Consider the following 22,387-nt stretch of genomic DNA (forward strand, 5'->3'; position numbering starts at 1 on the left):
GAAATTATGTGGAAAATGTTATTTAATAAAATGCATGATTGTCATTAAAATCTTTTATAAAAAGCCTGTAGTTGAGTTTCTACTCTTTAGTGTCCACGGTGGCACTAATCGCCTCTCATACCCGGACGCTGTTTTGCGTCTTCCCACAGAGCGGCGCGCTTTGAATGAGCGCCGGGAGAAGCCGGTGGGGGACGGACGGAGAGGGGCGGGGCTTATACCTTTCAGTGGGAATCCTCTGTTCAAAAAGCTGCCAACGTCCCCCTGTAGGAGAGAGTGCGCGCTCGGTTAGCGCTTTCACGACAGAACAGAATAAAAGACGACCTAGAAAATATGCTCTCCAGACTCCAGACGAGACTTTATCTTCGTTGAGCTCAGAGGAAGTTTCGCTGAGAGACTTGAGAGACAAACTGCGCTGAAAAAAAAAAGAAGAAGACGAAGAAGAAGAAGACGCGAGCTGAGAAGACATCGTGCAGGTGGCAGAGCACATTTCTGACCCGGGACTGAACATCCAGACCGTCTCGTCTCACCTGAGCCCGACTAGAAGCCCAGACATGTCTGTGGAGAGCTACTCTGCGCTGGACGAGTCCTCCCTGAGAGCCCTGGTGAGTAACATGAACCTGAGGAGATGCTCTGAACTGAACTAATGAAGTGACCACTGTGTTGTGTTCAGGTGATATATCAATACAACACCCTGCAGTCTGCCTATCTATCACATATCACTGCACCTGACCTGTTAACTCCTCTATGTGGAATGAGGAAATGTTGAGCTGCGGCTCTGTTATTGTTTTCGTTTTATTAGAGGGAAGTCAACAGTTTAATTATGATCATATCCACAACACAAAAACCATAAACTCCTTCATTCAACACCACACACTGTTGTTGTTGACATTGCTCTTCTACATGACAGTTAAAAATCCTGACAGGTGTTTACATACAGTTTGATGACGATCAGCTGATCGTATTTGTTGGTTTTTGATTGTCAGTGGGACAAAAAAACAACAACTTTTGGAGAGAATTTCTCGACTTTTCGTGTGATAATCGATCGATTGCTTGAGAAAATGATGGGTGGGCGAAACGATCGTGATAATAATGGTTGGATGCAGATCAGATAAAGTGTCTGATGGTTAGATTTCAGGTGAGGAGTACATTGTTTTAGTGTGATGTCATTTCCGCTGTGTTTTCTTGTCGTGCTGATGAATCGATTAGTCAAACTGCCAACGATTTAGGATGTTGATCAGCCCTTTAAGACACTTGTTCTGTTGTTTTTCCTCTGTTTTATATCAATATAAATGTAAAAAATCTCTTGGTTTTTGAAGATGTCACCAGACTTTTGATTCGAGCCCGACTCATTTATCGGCCTAGAACAGATTTATCGGTATCGGCGTGTATGTTGGACGATCGATAGATAAACCAGAGAAAGATGCTTGACATACTTTTTTATTATCTGCCTCTGTTACACGTCTTTATCACACGTTTATGTTCAATGCATTTGAACGATCATATCAAAAAACTGTCTGTATATCGGCCTGTATATGAACTTTTTTAACTTCCTGTCATCGATATCGGCATCAACCCCAAACATCAACTATCAGTCGGGCGTTACTTCTGAGGGCTGTTTCTGTAAACTGATGAGTGTTCATGTGATTGCTCGCGATGACGCTCATCAGACACGTCTCTCCTACAAAACAGGTGAAGAAAGTAACACTCATTTCACTTGTAGGTGATTCACCTTCGTCAGACAGACTGTGTCACAAGCGCGAGCAGCAGACTGGTAAAAAGGAAAGGCTTCCTGGTTCGCAGTGGCGTTCGTCATGTCCTTATCATTTCCCGAGGCCAGAGGAAGGTGTAACATTCGTCTGCCTGACACCTGTAACACAGACACATTTACGAGGATGGCGTGAGTCAGCTTGTTCTCGTTCGGACGCGAGCTGCGGCGGGTTCGTCTGACTCACACAGCTGCAAGTATATGCAGAAAAGAAGCGCGCAACATCTGGCTGACGCTGGTCCTCGCGCTCGTCATCCTGCTGCGTTGAAACAATCCAAGTTTAGCGCTCGGATTGAACTGTATGATTATAACTTGACTTCCAGTTGCTTTTTTCCCAAGACCTGCTCTGTAAGAAGAGGCCATTTTGGAAAAACATTTAGATTCATGTTCTTTAGGATCACCAAACATCAGAAGAGAAGGGGCTGTTTACTTTGGATCCGGGCTGGGTATAGATGTGACGTCTTGTTGACCTGCCTGAGACTATTTCAACTGTATAAAGACAGACGGTGGACCGTTTCCCCCCCTGAGCCCCGCAGTCGTCTGGCCAAAGAGCTGTCTTCGCATAAATCACTTCAAGGCACGAGTGACATCGTTACAGTGTGAGAACAGGAGGAGATCGAGGAAATAATGTTCATCCGTCAGAGTAATGATTGACTATTAACTCGAGGACTGTTTGCTTTGATCAGCAGATTTACGAGATTATTTATAGAGGGACAAAGAAAGTGGCTGAGAATGGTCGCTGCAGACTGTTGGCGTGTTTTCGATGCAGATTTACGAGTGTTTGCCCTTTTTTTTTTGTCTCTAATATTGTTATTTCAGTTATGTTAAGACCTCAGCTTGTTGTTATTATGGTCTGAATCACCCTGTATGGCCCCGGGCATCGTCTGTCAGAGTAGAAACACGGATCACGCTGACATATTCGGTGAAGGTTTTTATCACCGCGTGACTCTCGACACATCACAGAGGAAGAGTCAAAACGCCTCCTGAGCTTTAAAGGTCACCGAGATCCCACATCTTCGCTGATGGTGTTCGCCGTGACTCGAGTGTCACGGTTTTCCGCAGTGAACTCGGCTTGAAAAGGAAGCAAACTCTGATTAAACTTCATGTGTGGCTGCGTCTTTAATTTAAAATTCTGCTCCACAGAGACTCGAACAGAGCTGCTCGTGTTTCAGTTTGGGAATGAAGAATTTGCTTTCCGGGACACTTTATTTTAAAGGAAAGATGACGGACAATCTGAGATGCCTAAGGCTTAATTAAACCGCTTGTAAAATCCGGGTGGAGGAGCTCCCATTAAACAACAGCGGGATAACGAACACAGACTCCAGGCCTGCGTCGTACTTAATGAACTAAACAGTCAGAAGGTCATACGGCGGCCTCTCTTAACGCCACTAATCCCGTCTCTACACGTCTATTCAGAGCCCGGGCTGCCTCTTTTTACATTGCTCATTTAATCCCCTCCATGGCAACCAGGAAAAAAAAAAAGCATTTTTCTTTTTTACTCGACCGCCACAATAATTTAAATATCCGCAGAATTAATCAGTTGGTGTCCCAGTTTCTGTGGGTCTGAATGCTGCTTGAGTTCCCGAGACAAAACAAAACCTGCTGCTCCTTCCAACCAAACCACTCCGACCGCTATCACTTATAAATAGATTCTATCAGCCGACTGCCAGCGTGATGATTATCAGTTGTTTCTGCCCTTGAAATCTGCTGTGAAGAGTTTTCCTGTGTGCCTGCGTGTCTAACCTGCAGGACGAGCCAGGTCTGCAGGTGCGTGGTGTTGTGGCGTTTGTTCACCTGCCTGCTAAACTAAGAGTAAAGTTCAACGCAAACGTCTGTCAGCCGCACCGTGATCTCCCTTCTGATTATCTCCGAAGCCTCCTCCCTCTCACTTGCTCTCGTCAAGTGTCAGTAAATGTAAATGGATGGAAGATGATTGCCTTATTGTCTTCTTACAGTCTGTGGTCTCGCTCATGCACAAGTCTGTCCTCTCGGTTTTTCTCTCTGAATTGACTCGACCGCTCTGAGAGTTTTTTTTTTCCGCCTCTGGCGCCTGCTGGGCTGATTTCACATGCTGCGAGACTCACATAATGATTTGTAATTGTCTTGCCAGCCCTGTGACCGTCGTCTCTCCCTGGTGAGCAAGAAGCATTCACACATGTTTAAAATAGTGCAGTTTCACTCTGTGGTCCAGCCGCGGTGATATATGGGACCCCTGGGCCTTCGCTTTATGGCCCTCTGGACCCTTTTGTCCGGTGACAAGGGCTCAACGGTTACAGTCGACGAGGAAGAATGGGCCTGTTTTGTTGGCTCTCAGCGCTGTCCCAGGTTCCTCTTCCCCCCCATGAGACACGGTCCAAAATGTCAGCCTCATCATCAAGAAGGAATAAATCTGAAAAATGATGCTGCGTTATATAACCGTCTGGGACTTTGTCAGATATACGAGCAGAGTGTTTTTTTTTATGCTGTCAACACTTGAAGCAAATGTTAACCAGGGTCACATTTATTTAACAATGTCTTCCTTTTTCATTTTGACCATATTTTGTTTAATTGAAAGTAAAAACTGGCTGATCAACAGAAAAGTAATTGTGCACTATTGACATAATGGAGTAATTAGCAGTTTTTAGGCAAAAACTGCAAAACATCTGCCGGCTTCAGCTTCTCAAATGTGAAGATTTGAGTCTTTTCTTTTTCACACTTTATGTTTTTTGGACAGTTGAGCAAAAAAGAGGTTACATTGGGTTCAATGCAGCTGGGATTTTGCAGTATTTTCTAGGGGTATGCCAAAGTATCGATACTACGATATATCGCGATATTTCGTCTTGAGGTACGTTATCGATACACTGGTGCCAAATATCGATATTAAAAAATGTAAAAAAAAAAAAAAAAATCTTTTTTTTTTGGGCCCACCACCACCACCCCTCTTCGGAGGACTGCTTTATCTTTATTCAAACATAGGTATACAACCAAATGAAATAAAAAAAATGGTTTAAGTAGCTCTGAAACCCAAACATTTAGATATTTAATGATAGTTGTAGTCAGTGTGTGTGTTAAGAAGAGACAATGTGCAATATACTCTTTGTTTACTTGGCTGTCAGTCATGTGAAATTGATTGACAATGGTTTGTCAGTCCTGTAAAATGGATTCAGTGCAGTCAATAAATTCTGAATTTCTTCAGTGACACAGATATCGTGATGTATCGTGGATGAAATTTCTGGCAATATATCGATTATCGCAGAATCGCTGTATCGTGATATTATCGTTATCGTGGGCAAAATATCGTGATAGTATCGTATTGCGAGGTACCTGGTGATACCCAGCCCTAGTATTTTCTAACATCATGAAGCAGAAAGGTTATTTTTCTAACCCAGAAAATAAACAGCAGATTGATTTCTAATAAAAGTGTCGACTGTTGTCTCAGTGGGCCGTGAAGTTTCCACAGAAAGTCTCGCATTGCAGCAGCGTGATGCTGCAAGACTTGACCTGAACCTCGTCAGCGATCATAAAGAAACATTTGTCCTCCTTCGAAGAGGCTGCAGAGTGTTTCAGACACAAGCTGTACACACCAACAGAAAGAAAAAAAGAGCTTTAAGTGTTTTATGCCCTCGACCGCTGATAACACCTGCTGCTTCTGTGTTCATGCTGACGGTCGCTGAACACGACTGCCTTTTGACCTGGATGGATGTTTACGGGCGTGTTTGTTGTGAGCGTTTCTCACACAGCTCGCCGTGCACACCTGAACTCCTTTCCGCTGAGCCTGTCATCATTCTCGCAGGTATTTACACCCCGCACATTTCCTCAAAGCTCTTTCCTCTATGATTAAGTTTCAAAGGTGTCGGCGAGGAGTCTGACGAAGAAACAGGTTTTTTTCTCCTTCTGATCCGTCCCTGTAGGAACTGAGTTATCTACAGTGTTGCGGTGACAGTGCGAGTCCTTCGCAGATGAGTTACGGCCTTCAGACTTCAGCCTCTGACGGTCGATATCCAAATACGCGGAGCAGAGAGATAAGCAGCCATGTGTTTGTTTGATAAAACAGGAAACTTTTGTGGCTGGACACTGCTATAAATAACCGGCCATGTTTGGCTCTGAAAGGATGAGAAAAGAGAAGCGGTGAACTTTGAGATGATGTTCATATCAACTCCCCGAAAGTCTATTTTAGGTCCGTGGCCTTTTCATGTCTGATTTTAATAAACGAGCGCACTTGTAGCCGTATTCCAGCGATCATTTACCTCGTGTTTACAGTTCAGATGAAGTTCGCTGTTTCGTATTTGGGTATTAAAGAGCATACGTGGTATTGTTTAGTCATTTTTGAGATATTGTGTACATTTAAATATGAGGAGCAGTCCTTCATCGAACACAACGGAGGACATCAGGCGTTGTTTTGTCATTTTTAAAATGTCATTGAAGAAAGAATGCGGCAGTTTAACACTTGGTATAAGAAACAAACCTCACAGAGGGTGATGAAGCCCGTGTCAGTGAGTTAATGTGATTACAGTAAGTGAATTAACCGTTTGGCACGGTCCACGAGCAGGCGTTTCACACTGTAAACCATATGCTGTATTGCTGTTTATGCTCCCCGTCTGTGAGTTATGCAGCTCTGTAGTGACGACGTTCAAAATGTATTTAAAATCAATCATCATTATCTCATTTCTTGGGATTTAGACGATTGGAAAAATGTGCTAACGGCCTCTCAGACCGATAATTCCAGTTTTATGGAAGCCGATCACCAAATGAAAGAGAGGAAGTGTCCCCTACTCACCATGAACTTGCATTTAAGTCTTTTAAACTTTATAAATCGTGCAGTGTTCACATTACAGTTTTTGCTCGCTTGGCACATTTCCTTATTTGAATTTCTCGCAGCGTCCAATCGATCAGGCCTGTCGCAGGGTCTGAATTGCACCGTCAGTGTGCGTCTGCATGATGCAGTCAAAGAGGAACCCACAGCACTACCGGTGGTCGCGGCCTCCACGCGGTATTTTGCGGTTCGATATTGAGCGTGAAGAAACAACCGGACCGACGTGTGGTTGCAGACGAAGGCCAGAGAGTTGCAGCTTGACAAACGGAGTCAGCACCAGCTGCTGCTGCTGTTGTCAGAAACTGACCTCAGTCACGTCATCTGCGCAGCACAGATTCAGGGAATGACGCAGTAAATTCTGCCTTGATAGATTGCGAGTGTCATCGGAGGGGTGAACCTATTGACATGAGACAGACTCCGCTGTCAAGAGCTGCTCTCGTCTCTTTCGTCTGTGTGCGGTAAGCGATCCGGCAGAGAGGCTCTCTGTGACCGATCTCCATCTGTCTGGATCATCGTTCTGCCAAATGGAAAAGGTCTGGATAAGGGATTGAAAGTGTGCTTTTCACCCCTCTGTCTCCTTCATTAACCGCCGGGGCGTCTGAGCCGGTGGAATCCCAGTTTGAGCCTTCGTCCTGTCGGCGCTCGGAGGGGGACAAACACCCCGAAGCTCCTGTTTAGACTGTTGCAGGTGTTTGAGACTCGGAAGAAAACACAAACCAGATGTGAACAATCTGCTTCGTGGCTACTGTTGCACTGTGGGACTCAGTGTATAATACACGGTACAATGTCAGTTTAAGAGGGTGTGGAGATGAGAGTTAAGATCCTGTGGGTTTTTAATTGGTGCAAAACTTGATTAATGTGCTCGTCCTGTCAGCTGTGAGGTACCGTAGCGGGGCTCCAGTGCAGCTTTCAGCAGCTCTTTGGCTTTACGTTGGAATACTGAGGTGTGGTTCTGTTTACAGAGAAAAATAGCATACAGGAAACGGCACGCAGCCCTCTGCAGGATCAGAGATGTTTGGGGTTCCCTGCCAAGTCGCACGCTGGATTAAACCAGAGGGGAATGAAAGTTAATTATATCATATTTCAGCAGCTCGTGCGAGGACGGCGGTTTTCAAATTGGGTGGAGAAATGGAGAGATGAGAGATGTGAGATGCAGTCGGGGAAGAAAGAAATGTACAAACACTGTGGTTTCGTCGTCTTCTACATGGACTCCCCCAGGAAAGAGCCATTTCCTGAGATCCACGAGAGAGCGTCCAGCGGATGTTGATGTTTTGCTTCCCAGCCCACTGTTGTTAATGTTGTGGCATTTCTCAGATCTAACAGCTGATCTGTTAAATGTCTTTTGGCTTTGTCTGTCTGCCTGTCTGTCTGTGCCTGACTCTGTACCCACAGTGAGTTCTCGGGGTCGGCGTGGCCGGCTCTCGTGGATCTATCAGAACAAACTGTTTGTCCCGCGCAGCCTCCCAAAGTGCTTTAACTCCCGTCTCTGTTCCCCTCCTGGGACGTCCCTCTCACCTCCCGGCTCCCCCTCATTAAGCCAAAACAGCCGGTCACGCAGGGCGTCGGTCGGACCGGCGATGTCCCATATTTGGAGAAGAATCATCACGCTGGAGGTTTCTGCTGTGACCTGGGGTCTTATCACAGGTCAAGGCCAGCTGAAATACAGGATCCAGTACAGTCTTTCTTATCTCTAGTCTTCTTCCTGCTGAAATCTGTCATACTGTATCAGATCTTCTGTTTATGAAGATACCAGTAGTCTGTACTAACAAACTGTGGACAGCTCCTTCCTCTGTCGGTTTCCTATGATTATGATAACTTTAAACAAAGACGGCTTTCGGGCAAAAAGAAGTTTTAGTGCGAGTTCAACCTGGAAAAACCAGTGCAGTCGCATATTTGGGAAAAGGTTGTATAAAACCTGTTGTGAGTCCAGAAGAAGCTGCGCAAAACCTGATGAATTCCATCAAATGATGTCACTTGAGTCGGCGATGGTCGAGTCGAAAACATCTGGGAATGTGCAGACGGAAATGCCTCTGTGGCTCGTTGTTCATCTGCAGCTTATTGGCTCAAGGCTGCGTTAGCTGCTACTGTATTCCCATAATGCACCCAAATCTGTGATTTCTGCGGCTCTAGGGCTGCACAGTTAATCTGACAAAACATTAATGTGACAAAACAACATTAAAGTGAAGTACTGTTTGCTGCAGAGATGCGATGGCTCGCAAATCTTCTCCCCCAGATGTAAGACAACAAGACGATATCTCTGGTTTTGCTGCAACAATTCTGCATCAGTTTCTTTCATTCAGGGTGCAAAATTGTGTCATTGAGATAATGAAACAAACCCAACATTAGAGCAAAGATCAGCGCAAAATGCCCACAAACAAAGACTGTTGCCACTGCACGCACTGCGAAGGTTTTCATGATATTGTGTGCGGCGCTGGCAGAACAATGAGACGGCTTTCTGCCTACGTTGGCTCGTATGAAATCCTTTTGATGATGCCAGCTCCAAAATGTAGGCCACTGTTGTCCTGACCGGGATCGTAACTGACCCGGATCCCTCCGTGTGACCCGACCTGCGGCTCCGAAGAGAATCTCATCCAGAGAGGACAAAGTGCGCGGAGCCAGACGGGACGAACTGGGCCAGAGCGTCTCACGGAGGCGGTGGATCGAGCCCAAGACAAACACGTTCCATTTGTAGAAATTAGAGTAGTTCTATACGCAACGGTGCTGCAGGATTTGAAATTACTTTGAGCTTGAAAGGTCGGTGTTTTGCTGGTTAGATCAGAGCGTTGAACATGTGTGCACAATCAAGTGTGCGCCGATTAATCAGCGCGCGGAGTCGACTGCACTAATGTGAGTCTCGAGTCGGAAACAACACGTGTGGCTCGGATCCGTCTGCAGTGCATCATTACAGTCCTATAGAACGCTGCTGACGCCCGGACCCCCCTCTGACCCACATGCATTCCTGCATCCACCCGTTCTTTATGTCTGCTACCTCAAGTGTAAAGGGGGACACTGTTTTCCCAGGTCGGCTCCGCGCCTCTGTCCCACCATCCAGTTATTAATAAAGGTTTAAACCCTCCCGCACGTGTAGCCGCACTCGCAAGCAGCACGTTGCCACATGTGCGGTAATCGTTCTTTCTCCGAGGCGTTCACAGGTTCTCCCTCTTTTCTTGACGATAAAGGCTCGGTGTCGCTGCAGCACAATGAGCCTGAACCCTGAATCTGGTTTGTTTCTTTGTGAATTTTTCAGCCAGGAGGTGACTGAAACTCCCTCTTTTGAGAAAGGAGCAGTCCCGTGCCTTGCAGGGCTCTCGTGTATCCTGATTATATTCCCATTTTTCTGTGGGTGTGGTGTGTGTCTGTGTGTGTGTGTGTGTGTGTGTGTGTGTGCTGGCCTGCTGTATGCATGCATTGTTTTCCTGAGGCGCTGAGAAATGATTTATAGGCGTCCACCTGATTCAGATTGGAGTTTTGCCCCAGAGCGAGGCAATAAAGAGATTCACGGGTGCGAGGAAAAGAAAGCAACTTTTGAACTTTCTCACCCTTCTCACTCTCATTCTTTCTCAATTGTTTATCTGTGTCCGTCTCGATGTCCGCAGCAGTCCGGCTTCCTCGGTGGCAGCTGGTAATCCACTTCAGCTCTGCTACCAGGAGTGTCCCGTGCGTCCTTATAAGGGCAAACTCACTCGTGGGCTTGACACAAGTGAGTTTAAAGCGCTGATCCGATCTGCTGCCTGGCTGCACTCTAACCTCAGCCTGCTCTGGAAATTATTACTATGGCCCTCGTTTTCGTGCACAAACACACAGTACCCCCCCCCCCCCCCCCCCCCTGCCTCTCACTCATACCCATGCACGTGGACTCACACGCGCACACATTTTCTCGCAGAAAGCATACACACTCCTTTGTGTCGGGCAATGTGCTCGACGCGTCATAGTTCACAGAGGGGAAAGCGTTAAGTAGATAAACAGCCCAGCAAACTGGGGGTCAGGAGGTCAGGACTCGGCCTGAGGGGTCGTTGCGCTCTCAGACGGGGCTGCGATGTTTGACCGGACCCTTGTAAATGATGCAACATAACTCAGGAGACGCACGTAAAGTCTGTCGGGCTAACATGTCCCGACGTCTAGTAGAAGGCATCCAGTGGATTCGGGCTTTTAAATGTTAAAATGCCGTCTCGGACGGTGGCCTCTGTGCTCGGCGTTCGTCCCGCGCAGCTGTCTGAATGTGATATGACAGCTATTCTTGAAATGTTGATGTTAAAAAGTGTAACACAAACTTGAGGCCTCCGTGATTTGCAGAAATGAATGATGCCAACATTTCGTTCCGGTGACTGGCCCCCGAAACTGAGCGAAGTGCTCGGGACGCTTCAGCTGCCGAGAATAAAAGGACGACCTTAAGACAAATCTGAACTCGCACAATATTTGCGCTGCGGTTTGTCTGAGTGGTCTGACTCTTTTCACTTCCACAGATTGAACTTAATCCTCCTCAGTGCTGCACCCACAGGTAGTCCTTTTGCAGCGTGTGTGTTTAGCTCAGCTAGCGACAGTCGACCCACTAAATAGTAGCTTAGTGCTTTTTAATTACCTGAGGGACTTTGACTTCTTGCCATGTTTGACCACTTCTGAGGCCGTCTTCCGCATGTAGCGCATTAAATTAAACGCCGCCTCGCAAACTTAAATTCATATTTAAATCTGTCTCTCTTCATGTGCAGCAGATGAGTTCAGAGGGTGTTTCCGTCCTCAGGAGTATGTCACCAGCTGGTTGGGATTAGAGCTAAACCATGAACCCTTTCTAATTGACTCTGATTGATTGAGCTGCTTCAAGTCGGATGTCTTTGGATAGATTTGAGGTTTCTGACTCCATAGAAAGCTTCTGCTTGGCAGGATGTGAGTCAAAGGGACCCGCAGTGCAGCACAAGTTTTAGCAGGCCTGCTTGTGAATCATTACAACATGTTTTTGTATCTTTCTCCTCGCCACGGCGTAATTCCCGTCAAATAAGGTAATCATTGTTTCCCGGTTTAGTTTCCAGCTAAGTGAATTTGAACAAAAAGGGGTTGGGAGCATCCCAGTTTCTGCAGGACCGTCTTTTCCTCTCCTCCTCACCCCGTCAGTCGCAAACACCTCCTCCATCAGCTCCCGACAGCTCGCCGGCTGAGTCAGGTGACTCCGCCGAGGCCGACAGGTGTGACGGCGTGACGAGTGAGCCCTCGGTTACTCCAGCAGACCAGGCTGTAACATGACTTCTCCCACCTCCTCCTCCTCCTCCTCCCCCGCCGTCATTAAAGGTGCAGACAGCTCAGTGACGTCTTGATGACTTCACCGCTTTCAGTAAAACATATTTACGTGCCGCGCGTTACTCCTGACTCATGTGTCTGTGTGTGAACGGCCTTCTGTCTGGGTGTAAATATAACGGCTGCTCTCCGGGTCACAGTGCCGTTGTTGTTTTGAGCCAAAGCTGACGGTTGGTTGCTCAGAGGTCTGTGGTCGGGTTTTGAAAAAAATGCTTTTGGGTCCGGTCAGCGGTGTGAGTTGCTGTCACTGTGTAACTAGATTGATTTAGTTTCCTCCCCCGCTCCCCCCGCCCACCGACACAGTTCTCGCACTGTCATGCGGAGGTTTTGTCAAATGGACTCTGTGTCCATGCGAGCGCACGTTTTCCGTCTCTGGCACTTTTTTTTTAATGGTTATTCTGTTTCCTTTGGCAGGCGTCCAACTTTTAAGGTGTGTTTTATTTGCTCAGGTCACGCCCACTCATCTGCTTCCTGTGCGAGGAAGTTATTGGTGGACCTTTTTTTTTTTTTTTTTTTTTTAATATGTAGAGGAAAAGTCAGTTACAGCTGCTGGCTTTGTGCCAGTTGAATTTATAGCGTGCATGCTGCAGCCAATCCAAACTGACTCGGCGTGCAGCCATCTGTGCACCGATTGGTCCATTTTTCGTGTTAGTGCAGGTAAGAGTGCACACCTGGGAGCGACTGTGATTCCCCTCGCTCTGTTTGTGGAAATATTACTGTAACTGATTTGGTTCCGCCGTCAATCACGCGCTGAGAGTTTAAGAGTTCTTATTTTGCTTCTTGGTTTTTTTATATGATGCTCAGTACACAGGCCAAGAAAAGCAGCCTGTTTTGGAGTAGAGGCTGATCTGTTATATCTCAGTAATGAAAAATAAATCAGTCAGTCCTAAAACTTGGCAGCGAACTGGCTGTATAATCACATCAGGACGTTCATTCAGCGCTAAGCTTGACAGTGTGGTAACAGACGGCTCCCTCGAGTGTTCGGTAAAGTGTGTGTTTGTGTGTGTGGGCATGTGAGAGAGAGAGAGAGAGAAACGGTGATGGAAATGAGTAAGCGCGCTCTCATATTCTCTCGCCTCTCGGGACTTCCTCGCTTTCACCGTCAAAATCTCACTGCCGTATTATCTCACTGCCGGTGCTGGACCCAAACCCGGTTCCTGATCGGCACATTTCACGAGCATCTCTTTCCTTGTGAGTCAGCAGGAATGCGAGGAATGACCTATGCGAGGCCCGGGCCTTTCCCACCCAGCTCTCGTCTGCCCATTTTTAGGCATGCCCAACTCCAGCTTCTCTGTCATTTTTCTCTTTTTCACTCTGTCATCCTTTCTCCCTGACAGCCGCTCTCCTCTCCCCCTCTTCTCCGTCTCCGCTTTCCTCATTTCCTTTCTTCTTTTTCTGAGCACTTTCTCCTCTTACCCATTATTTTCAGTCCGCTCAGCACTTTAACATTTCCACAAATTATAGCATATATGAGAGCCCCTCTGAGCTCGTGCAGCTCGGGCTGCATATTTTGTAAAAACCACAGCGAGACCTCAAAACCACTCGGCCTCTTCATCTCTTGTGAGACCCCCCCCCCCTCTCCTCCTCCTCCAGGCCCAGTATGGGGGGGCACGTCAACCCCTTTCAACCCATCGGGTTGTAAGGCTTAGCTTAACAACCACATCCAGCCCCCTCTAGTAGAAACCAGCTGGCATGCAAAGGTTTCTGTCTCAACTCTGCGTGAGTTAACTTGTGCAGCAGGAAAACCTGAAAGTGTGTGTTTGTGCGTGAAGTGTATCAGAAAAGCCTGCAGAGGAGCCGGAGCTGCTTCTTCTCTGCGTGTGCTGACAGGTTCCCGCTGACGACCAACAGAGAGATCAGTCTCTCACGTGACAGGAGGGGGCTCCCTCTACCCTCCCAGTGCTCACGGCTGTCGCTGACATGAAAGCATCCATCACACACACACACACATACACACATGCACACTTTAATTACTCGTCTGTCGCTTGAAAAAATAAACTCTTTAGCTAATAGTCACTCACAGCGATGAAACGGCTCAGCGAGTGTTTTTTAAGGGAGTCACTTAAGCGTTTGAGTCTCTGGGGCCTCCTGCAGCCCGGCTGCTGTTCAGCCCGGATGAATTGAAGGTAGAGAAGAAGACACCTGGACGACGGCTCGACCCGCAGAGCTCATCGCACTTCTTTCTCATAGCCGAGCACCAGCTGTTGGCGTGTCTGTTTCTCGTCCTCTGCTCCTGTGGTCCTGTCTTTTAGAATTAGCGAAGTCAGATCACTTGTCATCGCCAATCTATAAGCCGTCCGTCGGCCCTGCTGACCCCGTGCCTCTCTACCATACATTTAAATCCGAGCCAGGCCGTTTAGTCTAATGCTGTCTGGATGTCACACACCTGAGTGATACAAGATTAAAAGTCTCCAGACATGCTAGCAGCTGTGAGGCTGAACTTTGGCACGGCAGGTGAGATGAGCTGCTCACATCAGCAGGCTGACACGCTCACGGAAACGCATCCAAACAGTAGTTGGAGGTATTTCTCTCTGGACCAAAGTGGCGGATCAACCGACCCACAATGCTTTCTCTAAAGTAGCTAACACGGCTAAAAAATCACAAATCCTCCTCAAATCTTCCTCTGTGTTAGAGCCGACGGGGTTAATTACAGAGGACAAGTGACGGTGACTGACAGAAGTTATACGACTCCACGCTGCCTGTTGACCGCACTGTACTTACACCGAGAACAAGCCTGTGACCTTCACTGCCTCAGTGGGCTCTTATATAACTGTGTGGCCACAATGCATCTGTGCTCAACTTGCTCAAAGATGCAAATATAAAAGCCACAAGTGGTTAATCTTTGCAAGGCAAATGGCTCTCATAAAACATTTGTCTTCATGCCCGCCCTTTGTTTGTATTTTCTTGTTTCATGTGCAGCTGGATGGAACCGTGGACCTGGACGAGAGGCGCCTCATCCGTTCAGCCATCCGGGAGTTGAGGAGGAGGGAGATCGAGGACATGGAGGCCGCTCTGGCCAGCAAGAGATTCCGACCCACCCGCCTCAAGGAGGACAAGGAGAACCAGCACAGGTAAGACCACACACACACACACACACACACACACACACACACACACACACACACAGAGTCAGAGAGCTGTCCTAATGACATACTGCACCGGTCCATAAACCCGACTGCAACATTTCACAACTCCAGTGGGAAACGGGATTAGTCTAGAAGTTCATGTGGGACAGACGGCTGCAACCACAGCACATTTTAAATTTTTCCACCGTGTGTGCACATTCGATAAAAAGACTAACACATTAAAAAGTTCTCACACCATTTGTTTGTCCTACTTATCGTTTGTTTGGGCTGCTAGGAGCCTTCCCAGGAAACACCTTTCCCCGCACCTGTCGTTCAGCTGAGGAATGTGCATAAACTGATAACTCGGCTCTAATTTCACCCTTTCTCATTTTGTCAATAAACAAGCTGGCAGCGAGACACGGGACAAACAGGCTTCAGGTATCGGGGAAGATCGTCTCCATGTTACTGTAAACAATGTGGTCGTTTGTATGATAAAGATGGAGGAATATTAGTCTGCGTCAAATCTCATGGTTATTCTGTTTTAAAAAAAGTTAGATAAAGATATTACTGTACAAAATGTCAGGCGTGAGTTATTACAATTTGGGTGATCCATGCAGGTTTTTCTGACCAACTTGACGACGTTTGGCTAGCTGCACGGCTAACTAAGCTAACGGTAGCTACCGTAATGGATGTATAAGAGAAAAGAGTAAGCAGCAGAGATGGACAGAGTACTCGACCCCAGTACTTGAGTAAGAGTACAAATACTACTGGTCAAAATGTACTCCGTTACAAGTAAAAGTAGCTCAGTCGACATGTTACTCGAGTAAGAGTAAAAAAGTACTTGCTTTTAAAAGTACTTAAGTATCCAAAAGTACATGCTTTTAAATGTACTTTAAGTAAGAGTAAGAGTAAATTTCTTATTTTTCACATCAATTAATTACAATAATTTTTTCTAAATGAATTTAAGGACCTTTTAACTCTTGTTTCTGAGAATGAACTCTTTGAAACCACCTGCACTGATGTGCTTGCTTTTAGAACCACAATGTTACATAAAGCCTGCAGAAACACCTATAAAAACACATCAAATGACTCGGATCACAGGAGGACAGCAGATGTTGCAGATGCAGATGTTTATAACAATCATTAAAACTGTAACCAAATGAACCTGCACCATCCAACTAACTCTCTATCATTTAGCTAAGTTGGGAACTGGAACCCCCCCAAAGACCAAAGTTGTCCCCAGACCACTGGTTGAGAATCACTGCTTTACAAAAAACTACATGATGCAGCCATTGTCGCGGTTTTGTGTTGACAAACGCAGTCGAGAGCGTGGCTACTTTGGTGGTGTCCTTATGGGGAGGGATGATCCCAGTAGATCCCAGTGGAGAGCGTGCACTGTGATAGGTTTCCTTCTTTGACAAACACAGCTTGTGTCCAATAGTATTTTAGAAGAAAAAAAAAAGAGCAGACCTGAAAGTAACGAGTACTTTTCAGCCTTCCTAGAAATTAACTCGAGTAAAAGTAAAAATATTTGTCTTGGAAATGTATTCAAGTAAGAGTAATAAGTACCAAAGAAATCTAATACTCAAGTAAAGTACAAATCCTCTGGATATGTACTTAAGTACAGTACTCAAGTAAATTTACTCTGTTACTGTCCACCACTGGTAAGCAGCAGTTAGTATAGTTCAACAGGTGGCACATTTTTATATATTGCACCTTTAAAACTTTGATGGTCTGAGGTTTTATGCGGGGGAAATCGTGACCTCTGACCTCTGCAGAGTGTTACCGTTGTTAATTGATGACAATAGTGATTTCACGAAGAATAAAACTCCACCATCTGCTGTCGTTCAGCGCCTCCGTCACTGTGAAGACCGGTGGCCGAGGCCTAATCGTTTCCATTCGCCGCTGCTCTCAGATGACTTGAGTTACACTAACAAAGGAAGGTGACTCACTGAAGCCGCCATGCACACGCAGAATCCGTCTGAAAGTTGCATGACGCCGTGCCTCTCAGCGGTGGAATGTCAAATATTCCACTCCGGCGTTACACACATCCTTTAATAACGCCGACTGGAGGAGAGCGGAGATAATGAGAGAACCTGAGGAATGAGTAAAAGAGGCGAGCGGTGAAATGGAGAGGTATGAGGCTGAAAAAGAGGGAGGATGAGAGCAGCTTTTCTCAGGCCCTTTGTGTCACTGCTGTCAGATCTGTTGTGCCAGAGTATCACTTTTTCCACGCTCGATCTGGGAGTGTTTCCTCTGATGGGCTTTGTCCCCGGCCAAGAAAACTGTGTGTTATCTTGGAGCTGTCTTCGCAGAGAGGCCGGAGGATACGAGTCAGTCTTTTGTTGTTTTGAGATACTGTGATCCTTCAGTTTGTCGCTCAGAATAATTATCGCCATTGTGACGGCTTCACTGTCTCCCTCTGTCAGGCCAGAAACCAGCGACAACTTGGACGTCCTGTCATGCAAACTGCAATCGATCCAGGACATCGACGAGCTCACGAAAATGGTGGGTGTCGATGGGCAAAGTTGACGCATCGCATCACACTGCATGCTTGTTCTCTGCGTACTGATATGTTGTGTGTGTGTGTTTATGTGAAGCTCCGCGCCGCCAGCGAGTACGAGGAGAGGAAGATGATCCGAGCAGCCATCCGACAGATCCGAGACGAGCAGCAGCAAGGTGAGTGGGGAGGAAAATATGAGACACAATTTGAGGATGACGCATTTTGTCTCTGTGTTCTGGCAGCTTAAACACTTAAACTGATTTATCTGGAGAGCCTGCTGTAAAAATATAGGCCGAGATCATAACTTCAGGATTTCAAATAAAATGAAATCGTATATCTTTTGTTCTTGTTTGCGGAAAACATCGATCAGTCCTGAAGGGTCATTGATTTATTAAATCACGACACTGCAAACCAAAATCAAATAATTTCAAATATTCCAAATGCAATTTATAGATAAAATAAACTCCTTCACTGCCAGTTTCATTTAAATTCATTCATTTTTATACGTTTTTTAAGGAACCTTGGAGGGTAAATGCATCATGTTAATGAGCATGTATGAATAAGTCATGTGGGACAGATAGTGGTCTGTCTGCGGTCGCCATAGTTACTGTGGCAGATCTACCTGTGATGCTGGATCAGATAGTGGATTCCTGTCATTCCTTAGCGCTGTCTGGTTTGTGTGAGGCCCCTGTCACTGTGAAACTGAAGCTCGGGCAGGGTGATGCTCCTCCGAGGCCACGCCAGGGCACCTCGGACTATCTCGTCCCCTGTCGCCTCAGCTTGTCTCACATCTGTGTAAGTTCACAGAGAGTTTGACAGCCGACGAGATAACGGGTCAATCTGTCTTTGTGTGTGTTGTCTTTAGGCACGGTGGAGCGCGGTAAAGCTCCAGGTCGTTGCCTCGAGCCTGAGAATGCGGAGCCCCAGGGCGGCATGGGAACCGGGGTGAGTACAGCAGAGGTAATGGAGCGATCGCTGCCATTTATGGGAGGGAAAATCATTCGAAGTCACGACTGTCGCATTACAGCTGATGACTCATGTCTGAAACTCACTCTTGTCACTCAGGCTGCAACTAACAATTGTTTTCCTTTTGATTAATCAGTAGATTATTTTATCGATTCATCCAGTAGTTGTTTGGGCTTTCAGCATTTTTCTCAAGGCCCAAGATGGCGTCCTCAAATATATTGGTGTGCCAACAACCCAAAGATATTCAGAGATATACTCGACTCGATTGTTTGTTGCAGCTCCACACGTCACCTGTTTTAATTTTTGTACTGCAGCGTGTTTTGGATAGGACTCCCTAGGAAAAGAGAATTTTCTATCTTAAAGTGTCCAAGTGGTGTCATTGTTGCTGTTGAAACGACAACAAGGTCATTTCCATTTTCCTCAGAGTCGCAAATGGCAACAACACAAGTGAGTTGATTCAATCATTTAGTCTGTAATAGAAATGATCCCCAGGTAACCTTCCTGTTCCCAGGTGACCTGCTTGTACAGTGCCAGCGATTTTTACAGGGAACAAATGTAAACGCGGATGGTTTCATTATTTTCTATATCCACTAAATTGTGCTTTCAACATTTACATTTTATTTTAGGTTAAAATAATAGAAAAAAAAAATCTGCCTCCATTGGCAGAAATGAGGCGAGGACAGAACAATTTGTGGGCGCTGCGTTTGCTTGCATGGTAACAGAGACCGCTGAGGTTTCTCTGCTGCCACAATGAAGAATGCAGCAAACAACAACACCAGGCATTGTGACTTGAGTCCCACACACTGTGTCATGAATGTGGCCACACCACACACACATGCGCACACACACACACACACACACACACACACACACACAAAACACATGCTTTCGCTGCCACGGAGCAAGGAATGTGTTTTTGTTTCTTTACATCCTCGTGAAGTTTTTGGCCCAGGACGAGGAGAAAGATAAATTTTACTCCGAGCCTGGTGTTTAGCGAGGCAGTAAATTGTTTTTGTGACAGGGACTCTGTCATTCTGTCCACATCTATCTGTGCAGCCTTTCACACTCTGAGACAGCCGCACTCTGAGACTGAAAATTACACTTTTTTGAATGCTCACTATAAAGACTTAATGTAATTTGATCTGATTTGATCAAATGCTTTAATGCCGTTAGAGCACATCACATGTTTCTTCATTCAGTGTGTGAAGCTTCCCGTCTCCTCTCAGACGCCTCCCTCAGCTGACTGGCCCTCTAGTGGATGATAACGGATTTTCTTTTCAGAGTTGAACCCAACTTTTTTTTTTTTTTATCTCATTCAGCGCAGAACAGATTGAATTATACGACTGTTGCACGGAACGAGATGTGAAGACGTCAGCCCTACCTGCCCGGGCCTGCCGGGGTTCAGGTCTTATCTTATCTGCCGTGTTTGATCAGAGTTTTTGTTGATGAGGTCTCTGTTTCCAGTGGATGAGATTTCTGTGGAAGAAAGTGAATTCTCACTGTATGCGGTCACTGTTGTTGTAACTCTACGCCGTCAAGAAAAATACAATCAGGTCTTATTGTTAAGAAACCGTTGGTGGTTCGTGTGAAAGCAGTTTTCCCTCCACAAAGACTCGTACTTGGTATCATTCCCTTTGTGTGTTGCAGCATGCGCTTCGCTTGCATGCACTCCTTTGTGTGTCCCGTGTGCGTGTAAGTGTGTGTATTGTCCTCAGAGAGGAAGCGATGATAGCATGATGGCGTCACAGGATGCTCCAACATTCAAGCCCTTTTTTTTTTTTTACCTCACTTCCTGTAAGACAGCTGAGCGGCGCGGCGGCCGGTTAGCGCGAGCTGCAGGTGGTGTGAGGGATGAGGAGGGGCGGCTGGAGGTCTTGGGTGGGTGGGGGGGTTCGGACAGACAGACAGACAGACAGACCAGCAGCCCACCAGCTGTGCCTGAGCAGTGCAGTCTGCGCTGGAATGGGGACGTGGCCAAAAACAACATCAGCCAGCAGCAAGCGGGGCTCCTTCCACTCACATCACAGCAGCGGATCTCTTTGAGCTGCGTGCGATTGTCCCCGTGGCAGATGGAGGTCCAAGATAGGCCTCCGAACGCAACGCACAAGGCGACACGTGAACACCGAGAGCGGCCTGAAACAAACACAAACTGAAAAAAACAACACACGGAAAATATTTGGAAGTGTGTTTCGCGTTTAATTAGCGGGGTTGAGTTCGCTGTTAATTTCACCAGGATCCAGCAACCCGGGAGAAGTTAACGACCGTCTCTAATGGGAACAGCTGACGTACAGTGAAAAGTTTCCATTTTTGCGCGTCTTGGAAGAGCCGCGCTGTAACGGCTTATAAAAATACTTTAATTATATGTATGTAGAGAAGCCAGTTGGGAAAAGGGATCAAGTGCAAAATATTAAAAAATGTAAATGGAGTTCTGTTACAGCTGAATATCGGCTCTCGTCTTGAGGAAAACAGCAGTCAGAGAAAGGAGGAAAAGATGGGTCAGAACAAAGGCAGAGTGTGTCAGGAGTTAATGTGTCAACCAGGCAACCCTGTAACCTGTAAGAAAAGAGTGTGTGTGTGTGTGTGTGTTTGTGGTGGCGGGTGGGGGGGTCGGATCCCTGTGGAGACAGAATGGGAGGGAGGGGAAGTCAAGGGAGTGGCTTGTTGGTATATGTGTGTGTGTGTTATGTGTGTGATGTTGGTGGTGGTGTGTGTGTGTGTGTGTGTGTGTGTCAGAGAGAGAGAGAGAGTGTGTATGATGTGGCTGAGGGAGTAGAGCAGCAGAGTAGCGGATGTCCTGACTCCAAGACGGGTTACTGCTAAGAGAGAGAGAGAGAGAGAGGGAGGCAGTCAGCTGAGAGAAGAGAAGAGAAGAGAAGGTAAATGTCCTTCAGATCTTTCTGCTGTCGTGTGTCACAGACCAAACGCTCCTTTCTTACTTACTCTCTGTCTTTTTCCAACTAAAAAACTCATTTCTGCCTGACTGACGATCTGGACGTACCTGCCTCTGTGTTTACCTTTCAGGTTGGTGTGCATGATGGTTTATTGCTGCTGGGTCGGATCAGTTTTGCTCACTAGGATGTAGACGACACCGTGACGATGCACGAGATTAATTTTTAACATTTAATGCCTGTACCTTTTTAACGATTTTAGTGATTTTACCTTGTATGTTGAGGCTTCCGTGGCAATATTCTTTATTGGGTTATTGAGGTTTTTAACCTCTGCAAGGCACTTTGAGCTACTCTTCTGTATGAAAAGCGCCATACAAATAAAGATTGATTTGATTTGATCTGAATATCTCAGGTAGGTTTTGTCGCGGGTGGGTCGGGCTTTGTTTGCTCTGATCTCATCATAAACGTGTTGCAAGAGGACACCTGAAGAAAGAGCAGATTAACTGTCTAACGCCGGGCCTCGCGTGAGCAGCAGGAGGGGGCTTTAGCGGACTTTGGAGTTGAGATGGAGATAAAGACGAACGGTGAACCCGTTGTGAAAACACACCAGAAGGAAAGCTTAGATTGGCATGTGATGATGTGCAGCAAGTCAGAATAGGAATGAGGCTTCTGCGGGTTCCCTCACACCAGACTGAACGTACGTGTGTGTGTGTGTGTGTGTGATACTTGGATGATTGCTACCTCATCCCAGCTACTGTATTTCAGCTCCTGGAGGTGAGCCGAGCGTGCGGTTCCTCAGGCTGCAGTAATGGAAAAAAGAGCCGCAAGGTTTCTCCGCTCGTCCACGTGGAGGCATGGAAGACCCTCAAACGGTCTGACCTTACCAGCGAAGTGATGGATTTAACTTTCATGGAAAACTGTAGCCAGTGTGTTAATCTGCAGTTGATCTCATCTGTCTGCTGGAGAAGGAGGTGTGTGTGTGTGCAGTGTGTGTGTGTGTGTGTGTGCAGTGTGTGTGTGTGTGTGCTGGCTCAGCCCGAGCCTCCATTGTTGTTATTTTTTGTGGAGTTGAGGGTTCAGAGGAATTCCAGATGGCCCACGCCTTGCTGTGGTCACAAGAGA

At 46.5% G+C, this 22,387-nt stretch overlaps 1 protein-coding gene across 5 annotated transcripts in view; it reads left to right on the plus strand.

The window, feature by feature from the left end:
• The first annotated feature begins 242 nt into the window (after positions 1 to 242).
• smtnb (smoothelin b) overlaps positions 243 to 22,387 on the plus strand; it is a 48,880-nt gene continuing 26,735 nt past the window's right edge. For 3 of the 5 annotated variants that reach the window (XM_030417062.1, XM_030417064.1, XM_030417063.1), the window contains exons 1-5: positions 244 to 602; positions 14,763 to 14,914; positions 17,338 to 17,416; positions 17,509 to 17,587; positions 18,277 to 18,356. In XM_030417062.1, the coding sequence (XP_030272922.1) occupies positions 552 to 602; positions 14,763 to 14,914; positions 17,338 to 17,416; positions 17,509 to 17,587; positions 18,277 to 18,356 (441 nt within the window). In that variant the 5' untranslated portion in view covers positions 244 to 551. Of the gene's footprint in view, positions 603 to 14,762; positions 14,915 to 17,337; positions 17,417 to 17,508; positions 17,588 to 18,276; positions 18,357 to 21,119; positions 21,254 to 22,387 lie in introns of those variants that run through there. The other 2 variants (XM_030417061.1, XM_030417065.1) reach the window with 2 other exon arrangements.

The sequence above is a fragment of the Sparus aurata genome, chromosome 5 (assembly GCF_900880675.1).
Source record: "Sparus aurata chromosome 5, fSpaAur1.1, whole genome shotgun sequence".
NCBI classification, from domain to species: domain Eukaryota; kingdom Metazoa; phylum Chordata; class Actinopteri; order Spariformes; family Sparidae; genus Sparus; species Sparus aurata.